General features: G+C 32.0%; 1 protein-coding gene across 1 annotated transcript; it reads left to right on the forward strand.

Annotated features, from left to right (window-relative positions):
* Positions 1-256: 256 nt before the first annotated feature.
* LOC132739718 (calcium-activated chloride channel regulator 1-like) lies at positions 257-13996 on the forward strand (the record flags this gene model as incomplete). The annotated part of the gene is made up of 12 exons (XM_060727506.1): positions 257-377; positions 2160-2334; positions 2750-2888; positions 3418-3524; positions 5878-6102; positions 8123-8419; positions 8557-8760; positions 9286-9553; positions 10186-10341; positions 11177-11404; positions 12287-12739; positions 13047-13996. Coding segments are annotated over 12 exons (2465 nt in total), but the record flags the coding sequence as incomplete, so codon positions are not given.
* Positions 13997-20139: the final 6143 nt, after the last annotated feature.

Raw genomic sequence — 20139 nt, forward strand, 5'->3', positions numbered from 1 at the left:
ATACCTTCCTCCGCGCTTAACTACCAAAGCGTCTCCCGGGGATCAAACCCACGCCAGAGAGGTAACTGGATTAGAAGTCATCGACTCTAACCCCTACGACCACGGACGAGACACAAAAAAAACTAAAGAACAAAACAACAACAACAAAGTTTTACCTTTGTACTGTTTCTAAAGGATGAATGTCAGTGTCTTCGCTTGCATTGCGGTAATGTGAAATTTCTTGTCCACACATTTAATTCAATAACATCTTTTTCAGAAAATGTCATAGTTCATGAATGGGGCCATCTTCGCTGGGGTTTATTTGACGAATATCCTACACGCATTGGTGGATCGACAGACGTCTTTTATCAGCACGAGGGTAAATGGAAACCTCTCGGGTAAATGTTTTATCTTTGCTTTGTTGAATAAATTTTAAATATACACCATGTTACCATTAAGACGTTTTTTTCTTCATGTGACGTTATGAAAAAAAATTGTAATATAAACAAGTATGTTATTAAAGTCAGGGAATACGTAGCTGTAGAGTATTAAATGACACAATTATAACGTTGGACGAAAATTGAATGTAAATGCAAGTTATACAAAAAGTTACTCCAAATATTACAATGTTACAAATTATCCAGATAAATACAATGCACCAACCAATTGGAGATAGGGACACGGTTCTCTACCTTCCATCTGGGTCTTATAATGTTATAACATACACATCTTGACGTGTTTCCTCTTGCCCAGGTTATATATAAATGCATGTTAAGAGAGCAAGTTTACAACAAAGTAAATGAATTGTTTGATGATATATATTTTTCCACATTTAATCTTAAATTCAGTATGATATCAGACTGAAATTTTATTTATAATTGAGTATTTATGGTCTCCGCCATCATAAATAAACATATCTAAAGCAGCACGCCTCCAGATTATGTTATTTTCATGAAAAATTTGAAATGTCATTAAAAGTTTAATGTTGTATAGTTACATAAAAGAAGCATTTTACTCATTATCAATGACACTTACAACCCATGATTAATGACAAAAAGGTCAAATATGCTAAAAATGCTCTTACTGCGTAACTAACACAGTAGAAATACAGTTATACATGATAAAAAAATTAACCATTGACACCGACACTTATAACCTTTAAATTATAACTTGAATCTTTCCACTTTTCCTTAAAATTTTATACATTATTTCTCATGTTTGATTGTAATGAAATAATTTGGCTCATCTGGAGGCATGCTGCTTTAATTTCGCCTAAACAACATTTACATCTTACAAAAAATGTTCTGGAAATCATAGAATATTGACTTAGTTAACATAATCCCATAAGAACGTCCGAAACGACCAAGAAAAATTAAATGTTTAATAAAGCCTGTTCATGGACGGTATTGGAAAGTATTTTTTGGATAATTGCTTTTTAAGGCGTAAACAAGACACGATTTACATTAATGCGGCAATAGAAAAAAACACACGGAATAATGCTATATAAACCAAAATATTCCCTACAATTTACAAAAGAATCAAAGCTGAAGAATCAGGCTACCATAAAATCAGTATTGTTATTGCAGTGCGTTTTTATCTCGAGGTAGGGAAAATCAATAAAGGACTCGAAGTATTGTATTAAAGTAGTTTATAGTGTTTTTTCTATATTCCGTGTAATAATAATATGTACTTATTATAACCTATATATCCAGATTTGCCCACAATACACAACAACAACATAGTAATCAGTAAAACAAAATATGGTTAAAGAAAGGAGTAACAGGTATTAACGTTCGTCATCAGAAAAAATCGTATCGTAATGATAATCCAACTATTACATTTACAATAATATTCCTTATAAATGGGCATTTGTGATTGAGTTATTTGAATTTTCTTAAAACCACTTGCCCTTCTCTGATATGGATTAGGACTTAATCACAAGGGGAACTTATCAAACTTGCTAACGAAGCTTCATGAGCCGCAAACAACTAATAAATGGGCGCCTGTTACCGAAACCAATATGCTGAAAAAAAAAAACATTTGAATTTCACAATGTAAGTGAGACGTAAACTCCAACAAAATTTTCGATGAGTTTTGTCATCCATATTCTTTACATTGTCGGGCGTTTCTTGGGTTAATAAATAAATAAATTTTCTTTAATATTAATTGTATGATTCCAGGTGTTCGCATAAAGTGCAAGGTCGGATAGGAAGAGGTTTTAATTGCAACACAGAACACAAGAATAGGTGTGACGCTGATAATTCAATGAAAAAGATGAAAAACACTTGCAATTTTTGTCCTTACACGGACCAAGATGTGAAAATAAGTTTGATGGGATATCAATATGTCGACCAGGTATGGAGCATATGCTTGTCAAAAGGTTCATACCACTTCGTATTATGTCTTCCTTACGTTTGAAAAGTAATCAATTTTTGTCTTTTATAATTTCAATATAGAAAAGGCCATTTTCAACACATAGAAATTATCCAGTTCATAATCGCATGACCTTCTCTATAAGTTCAATTACTAAATGATATACTAGTTATTGATATCGATGGGCACGATGGATACTTATTAAATGTGTATCAGGAGAATTTTATTTATAATATAAACTATTATATTTGGCACTGTCCAAAGTTGTGAGCTTTGAAAAATAATCAGAAAAAGGTATTGGTTTATTAGAATATAAAAAATAAATGGTTAGTGTCTAACGGCATAATTATAAGACTTATGAAATGTGTTGAAGATAATGCGTTGATTTTTTTCTAAGATGTCCATGTTTTGCGATAAAGACGATGAAACTGTACCGGAAGACGAGCGCCACAATAGAGTAGCACCAACCGCTCAGAACATATTTTGTGATGGGAAAAGTGCTTGGGAAGTAATGAGGGAACACAAAGACTTTAAAAGTTAGTAATAAATGATAATGACTTATGCCATAAAATGTCTCCAGGGAACATATATTTTGGCACTTAATATACAGTAAATGATTATCAATTATACATGGACATCATAGCCCTCTCTTGTAATGCAATAAACATCACATACACCTTCTTGACATTATGTTGCTAACTTCCCGAAGAACCTACCTTCAAATTTAGAATTCATCATAAAGTGATGATTTTGAAACTGATCAGAACCTTTAGATGTTTCATGATATAAATACAACTTTGATGTAAATGATTCCCGTTTCAAAATGGTAGCCGACACATTTTTCTTACAAATATGTTTGCATCCCTTGCAATAAGATTCATTGTTCAGAATCTAAAATTTAAAATGTAATAAACATATCAAACTTGTTCATCTGTCAAAAGATATGAAAGTGGTAGCATAAACATCTGATCTGAAATTGCCACTACATATGTCAACTCGCCACAATGTCAAGTAATTTTGTTTAGAACAAATTGAGGGAAAAATGTTTTCGATATTTTTTTTCAGATTCAAGCGAGAAAACACTTACTGAAACAAACACAACACCAGATTTTGAATTTATTCAAGAAAACAACATTTACATGGTTTTTGTGTTAGATGTCTCTGGAAGCATGGTAATTTTTTTCCTTCAATTCAAGTTAAAAGAATGGTATTAAACTTTCCGATACTTGTAAACAATAATTATATGACTTGAAAATGAAGGTCACTTCTTTCATTTTAATTGAAAGAAAACGACTTATATTTGTGGCTAAGTATTTTTTCAAAGAAGCATATCTACAGATTCATGCTTATTTTTATGAAAATTTGAAAATAAACTTAAAAGTAAGATACTGGAAAGGTATCAAAACAAGTAATTTACACATTGCAAACGGCACTTACAATCCAAGTAAATTACCTAAATAAGTCAAAATACACATAAAAAAATCTTACTGCGTTAGCAACGCGGTAGAAATATATTTGTTGATACTACAAAATCAGTCATTCATCGCACAGCTTCAATTAGCATGAGACACTTTAATATATGTAGATCTACATTCTATTCCTTATATATCGTTTTGTATTGTTTAAGCGATCGAAAACCCATTTTGCATTTAGGTCAGAGGGAATCTCATATAAACCAGTTTTGGTCATTGAAAGGAAAATATGCAAAAGGTAATAAAGAATCTCATCAAATGAACATAGTTCTTTTTGCGGTTCCTCGCCTAATTTAGGCTAAAGGCGTTAAAAAACATTTACAATAAAGATGATTATGATTTTGATTGATAATGGAGCTAGCGAATAAGAAAAAGTTTTGCCCACAAGCTTTGCAAGTATTTCAAGTCCTGTGTCAGATGGGACACAAATCTGGAGACTAAAACATTTCCTGTCCCGCAATGTCAAAAATCCCAAATCGACCCCCCAACAAAAACAAACAAAACAACATCAAGAACAACTAGAACTATCACTTAAGGCTGCTTCGGAAATGAGGATGTCACTAGTAACAGAATACCTTGTAAAACAATTGAAATACAGTTACGGTTGTGGGCAAATAAAGATAGTTGTGGTTCTTCTATGTTGCATTTCCTTTCGATGTGGTTGGCCATTGATGACGTTTTATTGAATCACTCTGCAATAAGTCCAGAAAGACAACGAAATGGAACAAAGGGCAATAACTCTATAAAAACTGAAGAAAGAGTTATGGTAATTGTACACTGCACATCCTCTCATTGTACTTGACCATTGTATGAAGTTGTATTGAATTCCAACAACAAGTTTTCAAGTTTTGCACAGGACAAAAGAGAAACAAAAGGCAATAACTGTAATAAGTCCAATTAGAGTTATGGTTCTTGTGCACTGCTCTTCATCTAACTGCCCTTGACAATTGTATAAAGTTTCTTGAATTCCAACCATTAATTTTCAAGTTATGCACTGGACAATTAAAAGTAACAAAGGGCAAAAACTTTAAAATTAGTTCAGAAAGAGTTATGATTTCTGTACACTGTGCTTCCTCTCATCATACTTGACCATTGCATGAAAAATTATTGAATTCCAACCAGTAGTTTTCAAGTTATGCTCTGGGCAAGAAAAAAGCAACGTAAAAGTAACAAAGGGCATTAACTCTACAATAACTCTGAACAGAGATAAAGTTTTTGTGCACTGCACTTTCTCTAATTGTGCTTGATCATTGTATGATTTTTTTTGCATTACAACCGGAACGTTTTAAGTTATGCTCCGGACAAGGAAAAGTTTCAAAGCGCAATTACTCTGTAATTTGTCAAAATAGTGTTATGGTTCGTGTGCACTGCACTCACCTTATTGTGCTTTTTTCAATTCCAATCAGTACTTACCAAGTTCTGCTCTGGACAAAGAAAAGTTACAAAGGGCAGTAACTCTATAATTAGTCAAGAAAGAGTTATGGTTCTTGTGCACTGCACTTCCTCTCAGTGTGCTTGACCATTGTTTAAAATTATATTGAATTCCAACTATTAGTCTTCAAGTTATGGACAGGACAAAAGAAAGAAATGGAAAAGTAACAAAGGACAATAATTCTGTAATTACTTAAGATAGAGCTATGGTACTTGTGCACTGCACTTTCCATTATTGTGCTTGACAATTGCATGAAGATGTTTTGAATTCCAATCAGTAGTTTTCAAGTTATGCTCCGGACAAGGAAAAGTAACAAAAGGACAATAAATCTGTAATAAGTCAAGATGGAGTAATGGTCCTTGTGCACTTCACTTTCTCTATATGTGCTTGACCATTGTATGAAGTTATATTGACTTCCAACAATTAGTTTTTAAGTTATGTTCCAGACAAGGAAAATGCAACGGACCGCTGGACCGACCGACCGACCAACCGACCAACAACCGGGTGACTCCTATATACCCCCCCCCTTATAAAAACCTACATTTAAGTGACTATCACACACTTTGATGTAAATACATATGATATAAAAGTAGTGAAACGAGATATTTTACCTATTTTCAGGAAAGCACAATTGAAATTCTAGCTCAGGCTGCGAAATATGTAATACAAGAAAAGATTCCCTTTGGAAGTAGTCTGGCAATTGTGACATTTAATCATTCTGCATACATAGAAATTGATATGAAACATTTGAACTCACAAGAAGACAAAGACGAAATGATAAGGGCCCTCCCTTTAACTGCCGACGGAAATACTTGTATCGGATGTGGTATTGACGAGGCAATAAAGGTAAGCATGACTACATTGATATCTGGAGAAAATGTTATACCAAAAGTCTTGTAAATTACATCCTCGGTAGCCCATGCGTGGTGAAAAGCGGTTGTTCCAGCACTTACGTTCTTAAGATACATAAGGTTTGTATTGAAGTGAAACATTAAAAACAAGTCGTAAATCAGATAAATCTACTGAATCCGTTGTTTATAGATGTTTTTAAAGATTTTTTTATCTTGGCGAAAAGTGATATTTTTCCATAAATTTATTCACTTCATTTATTAACTAATTATATTGTCCAAAAGGCGAGTGTCATCGAAATCGTCATCATTACCAAATATTGATTCTATTGATGGTTATGTTTCAAACTTATAACATTGAACCATGAATGGATCACTATCGGCGATTGTTTTATATATAAAGTTTATCCTTTGTATGTACATAAATGCAACCAATATAACGAGAACCACTTTAGTAATTCGCAAGCAAGGCCAATCAATATTTAAAAAGGGGATAAATGTACATCACTTTCGGTTTGAGTATCAATATCTGAAAACAAAAAACAAAGCAAAACAATATAGGTAGAAACTAGAAACTCTTACACATGTGCGATTCCGGACTTGGTAACGGTCATTTTAAGTCAATTATCTATAACTGTTTTGCGCGTAAATTAAGAAAAATAAACTTACATAACCCATTAGGCTTATGAAAGAATACAGGCAAAATATCATTTCTTCGTTTTGAATTGATAATTCAATATTTTGTTAATATCATCAAAATGAAAACACTTGGCAGTAACAGGAACTGAACTGTTCTCCTTAAAACAATAATGTGGTGGGTTCCCAACTGACCCACGTCAAGATAGAGCGTTCAGATTTCACAATAGTTGTCATAGTGAATTTTTAAAACTTACATGAATATGTCAAATAGACTGACTTAGAACATCGTCAATAATACAAAATCCACAATTTCTGTTATTTTAACTTCCAGGGTTTGTTAAAACAACTCGGTGATTCTGTCGGCCTTTTAATTTCGTTCAACATATATAGATATATTTACGCTTAATACCCAAAATATATTGAATAAATAGAGAAATTCACTATTGGACTTTGAAAATGTAATATTAGCGTGATTGAGCATAATGATCAGTTTAATATTTGTCATTTATTTGCCTGAATAGCTCTTTAAGAAAAGGTCAGACATAAGTTTAATGCCTTTGAAATATTTTTTTAAAAGAGTATGTTAGATGCTCTTAATAAGAGTCATACGGTTGTAGATAAGTTGTCTTACAATATACACATGCGAGTATTTACGCACGCGCAAATGACTGTGAATGTTTGTTCAGCAATGTATTGCATACCTTTAAAGGCAACGAAACAATTGCTACCAAGACGAATGTCTGTCTGGATTTACGAAGTTGAAAAATTAAATGGGAAGCATTACGACACTGAAATTCCAGATAGAACAAAACAATGTTGCTTCAACAAACTAACCATTGAAAAAGAACAACTTAAAAACCATTGAAAAAGAACAACTTAAAAACTATTGAAAAAGAACAACTTAAAAACCATTGAAAAATAACAACTAAAGTTGTTGCATCCACAAAATAACAATTGTCAAAGTTACAATGTAATCATGGATCACAATTATCGTGTACATATTTTTTTCCGCAACCAATGTCCGCAAAATACTGATTTCAAATAAATAGCAACATAATTTTAGACACTATTGAATTATTTTAAAACATACAAAATCATTTTTCAAGACAAGAGGTCAAAGAGGAATCAAACCATTGAAATTCAACACTGATTATTCATAACAAACCGAGCCCTCAGCTTTTGGGTTAAAGTTAGAAAACAATGTTATATCTATAATTATAAAATAAAAGTTAAGTAATAAATAAAAATATGAATGATATCCTCCTATTGTATTCATCCATTATAAACTCAATTACTACATGCTTTTGAGAAATATTGAAAGGAATAAATTGTTTTTGTTGTAAGTAGTGTTGTCATTTCTAATAATGTCTCATCTATAGGTTTTAACTGCAGAACTAGGCTCTGCTGAGAATGGACAAATAATTCTCATAACAGATGGCGAGAACAATCATGGTGATCTTAATATATCTAGATTAAATGCAATAGCTAAAAAAGTGAACATTAATACAATAGCGGTATCTCAGCATGCAGACACACTACTTCCTGATATCGCAAAAGAAACTGGAGGAAAGCATTACACCTATTTAGAAAAAGACACAATCAGCTTTGCCGCTGTTTTTAATGAAGCTTTATCGGGAGGTACTTCTATAACAATATTGGCAAAACAACCTGCAATGGTAAGATATTTTCTTTCTATGTCCAAATAGGCCTTTTTTTAATTAATTATTATATCCACATAAAATGTTTGTTTTTGTAATTAATTGACTGATTCATATAGATTTGTATCATTTCTTTTTAATATCTTTTGTTTTAGTTGATATCGGAGAAACTTTCATCAAACGTGATCAATACAACCTTTTCAATAGAGACTGGGATGGGTAAGAACACATCTGTAACTGTTTTCACAGCCGATAATGATGACATTCATATACAACTTAACGGACCTGGAAGTTACTTGCAAAATTCAACTGTCTATGGAAACAAAATTGCTGCATTGAAAATTGATGGGATTGCACAGGTGCACGATTACTTTCACATATTTTGTTTGTAACTATTTTAAAGCGACACATATTTTGTATAATAAAAATATATCTTAATATCAGATCTTTAATTATCAACATGCAATGAAAAATGACCATGCTGATTAAATATAATTTCATTAGATTACAAACTCTCTGATAAATTATTGCTAAATGCATAAGAAAAGCTGGCTTGTTATTTTTTATAATCTTACTTATTCATTAGTCCCTAGTCCAAAATTAACCGGCGTATAGTTGGTGTTCAATAAATTGTTTCTGTGTACAAGTAAGTAAAGAAACAAAAATCTGACATATCCTTTGTTGCCTAAGAAATAAAACATTGATGAATAATAATTTTTTTTGAGAACTTGATATTTCCGTTTTGATAATCGTCTGATTTTAATTTTAATTGTGATTATTTCTCGCTGTTTCTTATACTTGTAAGTGTAACATTACCTTACATAAGTACCGAATGCGGCCCAGTTGTTAACATCATGTGAATAACATTTTGCTTTTCATGTTAGGCAGGTGACTATTACCTAGTGATTACTACTAAGATACAGAGTGTGGAATATCTTGTAACAACATCGCCAACAATTACAACTAATGATGTGATACGTGTTGTTTCGAGATTGTCAAAGTCACATGTGGACTTAACTACTGACGATTTCCCTGCATTGTTTGTAGATGTCACAAAAAATAACGCTCCAGTTATTAATGTCACCGTAGAAGCAAATGTTGAATCGAACACAAATTTGCCTTGTACACTTTACTTGCATGACAATGGCATTTGTAAGTATCTTTTTTATTTGTGAGCAATAAGGTAATGTAGGACAAAAATAGAATATTCATCCTTTTGTGCTAATAAATGTCGTTAAGATAATCATAAAGCTCGACAATGACAAATACTCTTTGATTTTATCAATCGCTTTGAGTTCCTTCTCTAAGTAACTACAGAGTAATATCCATGAAATTACCATAATTAACAAAGTTATATTTGCGAAATTAACATTTATTAATCAGTCAAGAGTGGCTCGTGTCAAGGAATTATAGATAATGCAGATACTAGTGGAAAACTTTTAACGATGCCGGAACATAAAATAAATATTTAACAAGAATAGAATTGTTATCTGTTTACACTTGTTTCTTTCATACAGTTTGTATGTATTTGTGTAAAACTTTTTATATTGTTGTACACTTGATAAAATGGTAACAACATTGTGAAGTAACAGAGGCGAACATTCAATACACATTAAATACACAACTTTTTACCTTTAACTACATCAAATGTTTGTGTCATCGATTATCGAAATTATTATTGATTAACATAATTTTAATTTGAGAAAATATGCAAAGCTTATTTAAATAAAATGCACTGTAAGTAAGTTCTTGTCCTGATAAAATGTATGTATGCATTATTCCAGATCCAGATAGATTGAAAAACGACGGCACCTACTCGTGTTATATTTTACCAAGTTGTCTCGCAGCTGGACGAGTATATATCAAAGTTAAAGCGGCTGGTAAAGGTGGGGAGATTTACCTTTTGTATAGTAACTCTGGTTCTGCGAGTGTGATTGAAGGTAAAAGAACATGATATTTTTTCATTCCTGTCCATCTCTTATATATCTATGCTAAATAATAAAAAAAGAGGAAAAAACAGTAACTAAAATCTAACTCGAAAAAAACCCGCATTAAGAGGCAAAAATGAAAATGCTGCAGACACGGTTTGATCGAGTTGGCCTGTTTGTTCGTGCAAGTAATAGTTATCGTCAATAACATCTAATACTAGCACAAGCATTTAAGATTTATAATAATGACACATGGTTGGTCTTAAGTCACGTTTACATTTGTTAGTGTTGTGTAATTGAATTTCTGATCGTGACCTATAACATAAACTAAACAGTATTTTCAGGGGTAGATAAATAAAATAAATTGGATGTTAACCCTAAATATTTCCTCCAGTTGTTTCATATGTATTTCTCCAATCATGCAAAAATAATGACCTGCATTTATCCGATTAAAATTCTCCATCTCTACCTTTGTAAATGATTCCACTAATCTCTTTTCAAAGCACAGTGGTCCTAGACAGAAAAACATCGAAACTTTTTTGCTGTTGTTTAATGAATGATTGTGCATAAACGTACCATAGCACGTTGTTAAAACGTAAGATTAGGCAATTCATTTAAAACCAACAGGTTAAAAGACACACAAATGCCGATTGGAGTTAATCAGTTTATAATATTATACGCTGACCTGTTCTGTATTATTCGATATCAAACATACCGTTCGAATGACGTCATAGTAGTAATATAGATATCAAAGCTATACGTGTATGTTTATTCTATTAATACAAGAAGGTTTACAAAATTTAAATGATATATGTTGTTATATTGTTTATTCAATTGCCCATTTTAGAAGAGGAAATAGAAGAAAGTATTCCGGATTCCTTCCAGCGGAATGTAGTAACAGAGGAACTCTATGTGTCAAATTACATTTATGATGAATCAGTTGACACTATAGCTCCTGGAAGAATAACAGATGTAGAGATAAATTATATTGAGTCCGAAACAACACAAAGTGGGAAAAACAGAAATTTGACGCTTACTTGGACGGCAACCGGGGATGATAAAAATCAGGGTCGAGGTACATATACATTACATGATCACATATACTTTTTTCTTTTGTTAATCAAAGGTTCACAAAAACGTTAGATTAACGACTGAACACGGAAGCAAATAATTAATAACAAAAATTACCTTTGATATTTTTTTTATTTAGACTCCTAAATTTAAAAATAAAACTGTTGCATTGGCAGTTGATCAATTTTTTATGCCCAAACATAGTGGGAGCATATAGCGTTGCACTTGTCCGTCCGTCCGTCCATCCGTCCCGAAATCTTGTGAACGCAACTCCTCAGATGGCAGATTTTGCCTAAACTTTCAGGGATGAACAACCTTAATTTGTAGATGGTAGTAAAGGAAGGAATTTTCGCTGCGACCAAATTTTACAGAATTATGGCGTTTTGTTGATTTTTTCACTATATACTATGTAGAAATTTTGTGCACACAACTCCTCTTAAACCGGATGGCAGAGTTTGCTTAAACTGCCAGGGATGAACAACCTTAATGTGCAGATGGTAGTAAAGGAAGGAATTTTCGCTGCGACCAAATTTAACAGAATTATGGCCCTTTGTTGATTTTCTCACTATATACTATGTAGAAATTTTGTGAACGCAACTCCACTTAAACCAGATAGCAGATTTTGCTGAAACTTCCAGGGATGAACAACCTTAACGTGTAGATGGTAGTATTTGAAGGAATTTTTGCTGCGATCAAATTTAACAAAATTATGGCCCTTTGTTGATTTTTAGTTTCCAACTTGTGGCACATGTAGTCCAAAAATATTTGACCTAGAGTCATAAGATTGACAGAACAGTGGCGTGTGGGGGCATTCGTGTCCTATGGACACATTTCTAGTTCTCTTAATTCTGAAATTGTAATTTGCAAACATCGTATCTGTTTACAGCCTCGGCATACGAAATGAGGATATCTAGCAATATTGAAACCTTGCGTGACAATTTCGAGTTAGCAGATCACCTTAATATGACAAATTCCTCTCTCTACCCACAAGTTGTTGGAACGACAGAAGCGTTGAAACTTGTTGTAAATGCAGAAGAATCGTTTGTTGAAACAATGTATTTTGCAGTCCTAGCTGTCGACGATGCTGGTAATAAAGGGCCCGTCTCAAATATAGTTTCTATTGTTGTTGCACGATATTATCGTATATCTGGCGAACAAGGTTATGCAGTTAATGAAGAGGACGAGGATGCAATTTTAGATTTAGGACAAGATATGGCATCGCAGGCACGTGACAATACCACAATCATAGTTGGAGTAACAGTTACATTTGTAGGTCTACCTTTAATGGTAATACTCGCAGTGGTAACATTCAAAATGTGGAAAAAACCTGCAGTAACAGGTACTATTGTAACTCTTCTTATTAAATGCTTATTAAATAATGACCAAATCTAAACTGATAAATTTCTAAATTCGTTTCATTTCTTATATGGAAATATATTGATTTTGGTATAAACAATTGATATATTATCAATAAGTTGAACGAAAGCATAGTCATGGTTTAAAAACAAGAATAAGCCGCACATTTTCTTTAAGTGCAACACAAATCGTGTTGTAATTAAATGAAGTTATTACTTACATTGTTGACCTACTTAACAAATTAATATGCTTTTTATGTTGGATGCATTTGAAACATTTTTCTCTTTTAGATAACCGTTGTTCTGACACATTGACGGACGTGGTGTCATATCACCCTAAACAACTTGACAGAATGCGAGCACCTCCTCCAACCGAACGATGATCCGAAATTGTTTTGGTTTAAATAGCGTCTATTTGTTTAAGATTTTCTCAAAGAAGATGATTATCTTCTCGTTACAAAATGTCCCTTTTCCATAAATGGAAATTAACCTATCTATAATCAAACATTTTATTAGGGGACATTTGTGTATGTTACCTTGATCTTTATTTTAAAATAGTTATTATCACATTGACATATCAAGGGTTATTTAAGGTGTCATTTTGTGTAACGCAAAGTTTTATAAAGTAACCATAATATTTCTTAATATTATTCTCGGTATCATTTTTAGATTAACATTTAATGCTTATGTTATATTCGTCACCTATACATGCTTTTTTGTTGATAAATCATTGTAATTTATTTGATTATTTTAATGGTTGAAAATCGACGTTAAAACAACATTATTGTATTTTATTTTGATCTGTGTATAATGACTTATTCCATTTAATGTTAAGGTGTATGCTATAAAACCTTTTACAAGGTGAAATCAACTTTACATTAAATAATCAAAAACAAAATTTTCAAAAAAACAGGTACATTTCCTTGTTATACTTAAGTTTAGTGTTTGAGTTTGTACGTTCGTGTGTGTGTGTGTGTGCGTGCGTGTTTGCGTGTGTATTTAATTCTTTTCAGACTGACTGCAAATCATTATTATACACTTGTGTTGGTATATTACTTTCTGATTAAAATGTTTTGATATCCATAGACATAATGTTCAAAATTTCTCTCATGTGGTCATTGAAATTAATGAAAAGTGTTTTTGTGTTGTGTATCCATTTTTGCATCACATGTATGGTATGGATTTTCTCATCCATCTGAATGCCTCATTTATTGTATGCCTAGTGTCTGTAAATATTGTAAAAAGTCGTGAGAACTTCGAGTTCGTTATTTCTCTGGCTCGTGATATGTCCTTTTATTGCTTATATTCGCAATCAACCACACCATGTTAAGTGTTAGGCCAGAACGTTTGCTGGTTAAACAAGATTATATATGACAGTACAACGCACAATGATCATATGGAATTCCATACCTTCATCGGTCGAATCTAGCTCAAGTGTAAAGGTGACTGGCTTTGAAACACGGCGATCTATCTCCTGTATATTTCAGTAGCATACTAGTTTTATCATACTTTATTTCATATTGATTTCCTATACCCACACACAAGAGTACATGACTTGACATTTTGCATTTTGTTTAACAGTATCTGCTAACATCATACTTGTTCAGTTCAGGAAAAAAAACAGTGCCGCCATTGTTTTCTCAATTTAAACCATATATTTAAAAGTTCTCAAGAACGACTATGAGCACCAAAGAATTTATTTAGTTGTTTGTAACGTAGACATAGAGACTTATTATAACGTCAATATATTTCCCGCAGTTTAAAATGCATGACCAAATTATTAAATGCATCTTGGTGCTTTGATTTTTTGTAGACCTCTGATACACTGACTGATTGCTAAGCCAAGAGTGTATTGGCGACCAAAAAATAACCTTATAAGTTTTGAGAAAGTAAAACGTGACATGGAGCTAGACCTATAGTTTGTTTGTTTTGACACGTCAACACATAACTGGCAATATCGTGCCGAATGATATAATAGGCTTAAAATGTACTGCAAAACTTTGTAAATGACAATGAAAATGAGGAGCCAATTAGATCCTAGAATACAAGTTTATCTCTTTCAAATAATCAATGATGTTTTTGATGGAATTGTATTAAAGAGTTCTTTGAGTGAATTTACACAATGAAATCTATTACGGGCCTGTGAAAAATCATGACATTCAAGAAGAAAATGCTTGACAGTAAAATTTTCATTACAAGGTACACAGACAGGGGCATTGTCATTCGTGAGGAGATAAGAGTGGTTAATTTTAGTGTGTCCAATTCGGCATCGAAGACGAACTGTTTGATCATGGCGGTGTGACAGAGATAAAGATGGTGACACATCAAGAGATGGGTTTATAGCGTGAAGTAATTAAAAACGGCATTGTCCCAATTTGCTTTCAATTCAGATGACACGAGTTTGTTTTTAGCCGGTCTAAAATCACAAGCAGGTAACAATAAGTCAGTTTTTTGAAACTTTAATGATTGTTTAGCTAAAGCATCTACTTTTTTCATTTCCTCGTATACCTGCATGACTTGGAATCCAATATTATTTAACAGATTTTGTTTTAAGTATATCATGAAATCGTAAAAGAAGTTTCCTTATCATGTTATTGTCAGTTTATTTTATTTTTCATGGATATTGAAACAGAAAGCGAGTAAGAAAATATCACAAATTTATCATGGGTATGCTGTACAATGAATGACAATGCTAAATCTATAACCTTTGCTTCAGCAGTAAAAATTGATGCATTACCTGGTAAAATCGTACGAGATGTAAAATTATTTTCAAACACAGCCGCACCTACTTTGCAACATTCTTTTTAACCGACCTTATAAATATGTATAAAATATTCATGTTCTTCTTTAATTGCTAGAAACTTTTCTTTGAAATGTTCAGATGAATTTGATGACTTCTTTATATTTGAAAGGTTAATTTTTATTTTCGGGGAATTATAAGTCCAAAGTGGAATATCCTTTTCGTCATTTTGAAGGATACTGTCTGGATTAATTTTAAGTTTATCTAAATCATCTTTTATTTCTTTGGTTTGTTAACAAATTTTTCAGTATAACTTGGTTTGAAAATAATATTTTTAGCTGGAGTTTTGCTATTAGATGACATTCTAGTTGCATATTGAAGTGATAGCGTTTGAGACGAAGATATGAAGCGATGGTTCCCCAGCTTCCGCATATAGACTTTCTACAGGTGAGGTGCGAAAAGCACCTAAAGCTAAACGTCAACCCTGGTGATTTATGGTAACTAGCATTTGAAGATATGATTTTCTTGCAGACCAATCTACTACAGAACCATAATCTAATTTTGATCGGATAAGACTTCTGTAAAATTTCAGTAATGTGGAAAAATTTGATCCCCAGTTTGTACTTGATGAAACCTTTAGTAAATTTAAAGCTTTTAGGTATTAAGTTTTCAAATGTTTAATATGTGGTATAAAAGAAAGTTTTTTTTATCAAATATAATTCCAAAAAACTTAGCTTCATCAACTACTGGAATTTTAGAACCAGATATGAAAAGTTCAGGAACATTATGGTGTTTCCGTAATCGACAAAAATGAATTCATTGAGTTTTTAACTTTGAAAATTTAAAACTATTTTCTAATGCCCACTTTTGAATTTTATCTAAATTTTGTTGAAGTTGCCTTTCAATTGTTCTCATACTTTTCGATCGATAGCAGATAAGAAAATCGTTTACATATAGAGAAAAATCGAACAGTATAGTTGTCACTTAGGCTTTATCTTCTTAAATACAGGTTATTTATAAACACCGCTAAAGGGTAATAACTCAAAAAAAGTGCAAAGTACCGGTTCTTGTGCACTGCACTTTTTGTTAATGAGATCTATCAACTAATGAAATATGATAAACAAGATCGACAAGGAAAGGCGGCGTTCAATGAACGCAGCCCCCACCCGACACAGAAAGTTTTTAATCTTTAGGAGAAATGGCCCGTACAAAAATAAAGTATGAAAATTAACAAAAGACAATAAGTCAAAAAAATAAGAAGTGCAGAGTACCGGTTCTTGTGCACTGCACTTTTTCGTAATGAGATCAATCATCATACTAAGTTTCCAGTCCATAGCTTTTATTGTTTAGGACAAATAACCCGGACAAAATTAAAGTATGAACATTAACAAAGGGCAATTACTCAAAAATTAAAAAGTGCAGCGTATTGGTTCTTGTGCACTGCACTTTGGGTTATTAAAACAAGCATGCACACCAGGTTTGCAGTCAATCCGACTTATAGTCACAGAGTTATGCTCCGGACAATACCTAGGGGACATCGACGCCGCCGACAAAAGTAACCCCTATATGTCGCCTTTTCCAGGCGACACAAAAAGTTATTGATCGGACACCAAAAATACCCTCGAAAAAACAAATTTGACATTTTATCACAAAGTGTGACCTTGACCTTGAAGGTAGACGTCTGGGTGACACATCACTTTTTTATTGTTAACATTTGTGCTAAGTTATTTCAAAATTTCCATTGTTTGATGAGAAAATTATAAACTTGAATCAAAATATACCATACAACAGACATTATAATATTAAGCTTTGACATCCAAGTGTAACCTTGAACTTGGAGGTAGAGGTCTCCATGTACAGGCTCAATCAAACCAAGCCTGCAACATTTTCAATTTTGCCGTGTTGGGCTTTCTTTAGGGATTCTATTTTCTCAATTTCATTATTGTATACATTAGTTCCAAGTAATTTCAAAATCCCTTGACCTATGAAAAAGCTATGGAACGGACACAAAATCAGTTTCAGTTTTTATTAAACCAAGGCATATAATATGCAACTGGTTATAACAACAAACAAACAGAAAAATAACAGTCAAAAATCACTAATATCACAATATAAAAAATACAATTATGACTAGCTTAATAAACAAAAAGGAGATCATATTGTTCATTTCAAGTTCTGAATTCAATACAACATGTACTTTATATTGTAACAAAGGAGAACGGAGAATGAGAAGTATTACTTATCTAAATTTTAACATAATGTTTTTACAAAATAAAGATAATTTTAGAAGAATATTTTTATCACAACTATTCATTAATGTGTCAAGTTTAAAAATATTGGGATGAGTGTAAAACCTGGGAAGAAGAGATTTACGTCTTATTTCATTAAAGTACGAACATTCAAATAAATAGTGAAATTCATCACCAATAGCTTGATACAGACATAAGGAACAGACCCTATTATTATGATCAATTGCCAAATGTCTGCCTTTTTCGATTGGTAATAGGTGATTCATTGTTCTAAATATACATAAATATTTGCCTATGTCAAAAGGAAGTACATCTAGATATTTTTCAAAACAATGAGTATTTTTATATGTACGATACACTAAACACTTAGAGGATGTATCAATAGTACTATGCCAATCTTGTAAAAATTGATCTTGTAGTCTAAGCTTCACAACATTTTTAAAGTGATTAATATTATCTACCTTCTGTAAATGAAAATATTCTGACATGCCAAGATTACTAAGTGTTTCTTTCACAAAATTTATCCATTTAGAATTAACAATATTCCTAGAGGACAAAGACAACATTGTTTTATAAAGAAGTTTACATATCTTATTTTCCTTAGCATTTATAATTTTACTCCAGAAACACAAAACTCTTGCTTTCACTTGTAAGGCTAATGGGAATATGCCTAGCTCACCATAAACCATACAATTAGGTGTAGAAGCTTTTAAATTCAAAATAAATTAACAAAAATACAACTGAAATTTCTCTAGAATTTGAACTTGTTCGAATCCCCAAACTTCACTTCCATAAAGAAGAATAGGTACAACCATAGAGTTAAATAAATGTAGTAGCAAAGAAATTGGTAAACACAATTTACGTGACTTTTGGATCACAGAAAACATTGCTCTTCTAGCATTATCAACAAGAATTTTCTTTGATTTCAAAAATTTACCATTATTATTAAAAAGTACTCCAAGGTAAGTAAAGTTATCTACCAAATCAAGCTTTTTACCATTGTACATGAAATCAAAGTCATCCTTAGGTTTTGACTTACTACAAACCACTACTTTAGTCTTAGCTTCATTTACAACAAGATTCCATATATTGCAGTACTCACTCATAGCATTTAAGGCATCTTGCAAATCAGTTTTGCTTTCTGCTAAAAGCACTGTATCATCAGCATATAACAAAAGAAACAATTTAACATAAACATCAATGACATCGTCACTAAGACATTCCCGAGTTGCGTTAGAGATATTGACAAGTCCTGTATATTTATTAGATACAAATTCTGACAAATCGTTCAAAAAGATAGAAAACAAAATTTATGAAAGATTTTCACCTTGACGTACACCGGTAAAACTACTAAAGAAACTAGTCAACTCAGTTTACTTTAACACAAGATTTAGCCTTACTGTACATATTGTGGATTATACCAAGACACTTACCATCAATATTATGTGACAGAAGTTTGTGCCATAAATGAAGTCGATTAACAGAATCAAATGCCTTCCTATAGTCAACAAATGCACAGTAAAGTTTTTTATTACAAATTAAATAATAATCAATTAGCATCTTTAAGGAAAACATATGATCAGTAGTACCATATTGTGACCTGAACCCAGCTTGTTCTTCATTAAGTAAATTGTGGCATTCCAAATACTCATTCAGTCTCTTATTTAGTATATTGGTAAATAATTTGCCAAAACAACTTAAAATGGTAATCCCTCTATAATTGTTGGGGTCAGATTTGTCACCCTTATTTTTATATATAGGATTAATAATACCCTGACTCCAAATATCAGGAAAAATACCTGAATCCAAAATAACATTAAACAATAAACAAATAACATTTAAAACAGATTCATTATTTACATTTTTTAGATATTCATTTAATATATTATCAAACACAGAAGGACTTTTATTATTTTTTATTTTTTTTTTACAACTTTTTTAATTTCCTCAATAGTTATTTCTGCATTTAAGAAGCTATTATTACAACTTATATTCTCAAGATCTAAATCATCTAAATTGTCAATATCTAGATCAGATTCATTTAATTTAACAAAATGTTCAAGAAAGACTTCTTTTGAAATATTATTCACAGTATCCCTGCTGTCCGTGCAGTATCTATTTAACAAATTCCAAAAAGCTTTTGGGTCTGACGACTTTAACCCAAGTATCCGTTTATTAATATTATCTTGATAAGACTTAATTTTCTTGTTTATCATCTTTTTATAAGATTTTCCTCTAGACACCATTGATTGGAAGCTAGTATCAGTCTTATTTCTTCTATAATAATTCTTATCTGACAAGTATGTTCTTCTTGCTACTTTACAATCATCATCAAACCACTCTTTCTGACGTGATTTCTTACGTCTTTTAGTACTTTTTTGTGCAGTATTTTTCA

This window comes from Ruditapes philippinarum, unplaced genomic scaffold (genome assembly GCF_026571515.1).
Source record: "Ruditapes philippinarum isolate M1 unplaced genomic scaffold, ASM2657151v2 ctg9002_1_1_1_1, whole genome shotgun sequence".
Taxonomy (NCBI): domain Eukaryota; kingdom Metazoa; phylum Mollusca; class Bivalvia; order Venerida; family Veneridae; genus Ruditapes; species Ruditapes philippinarum.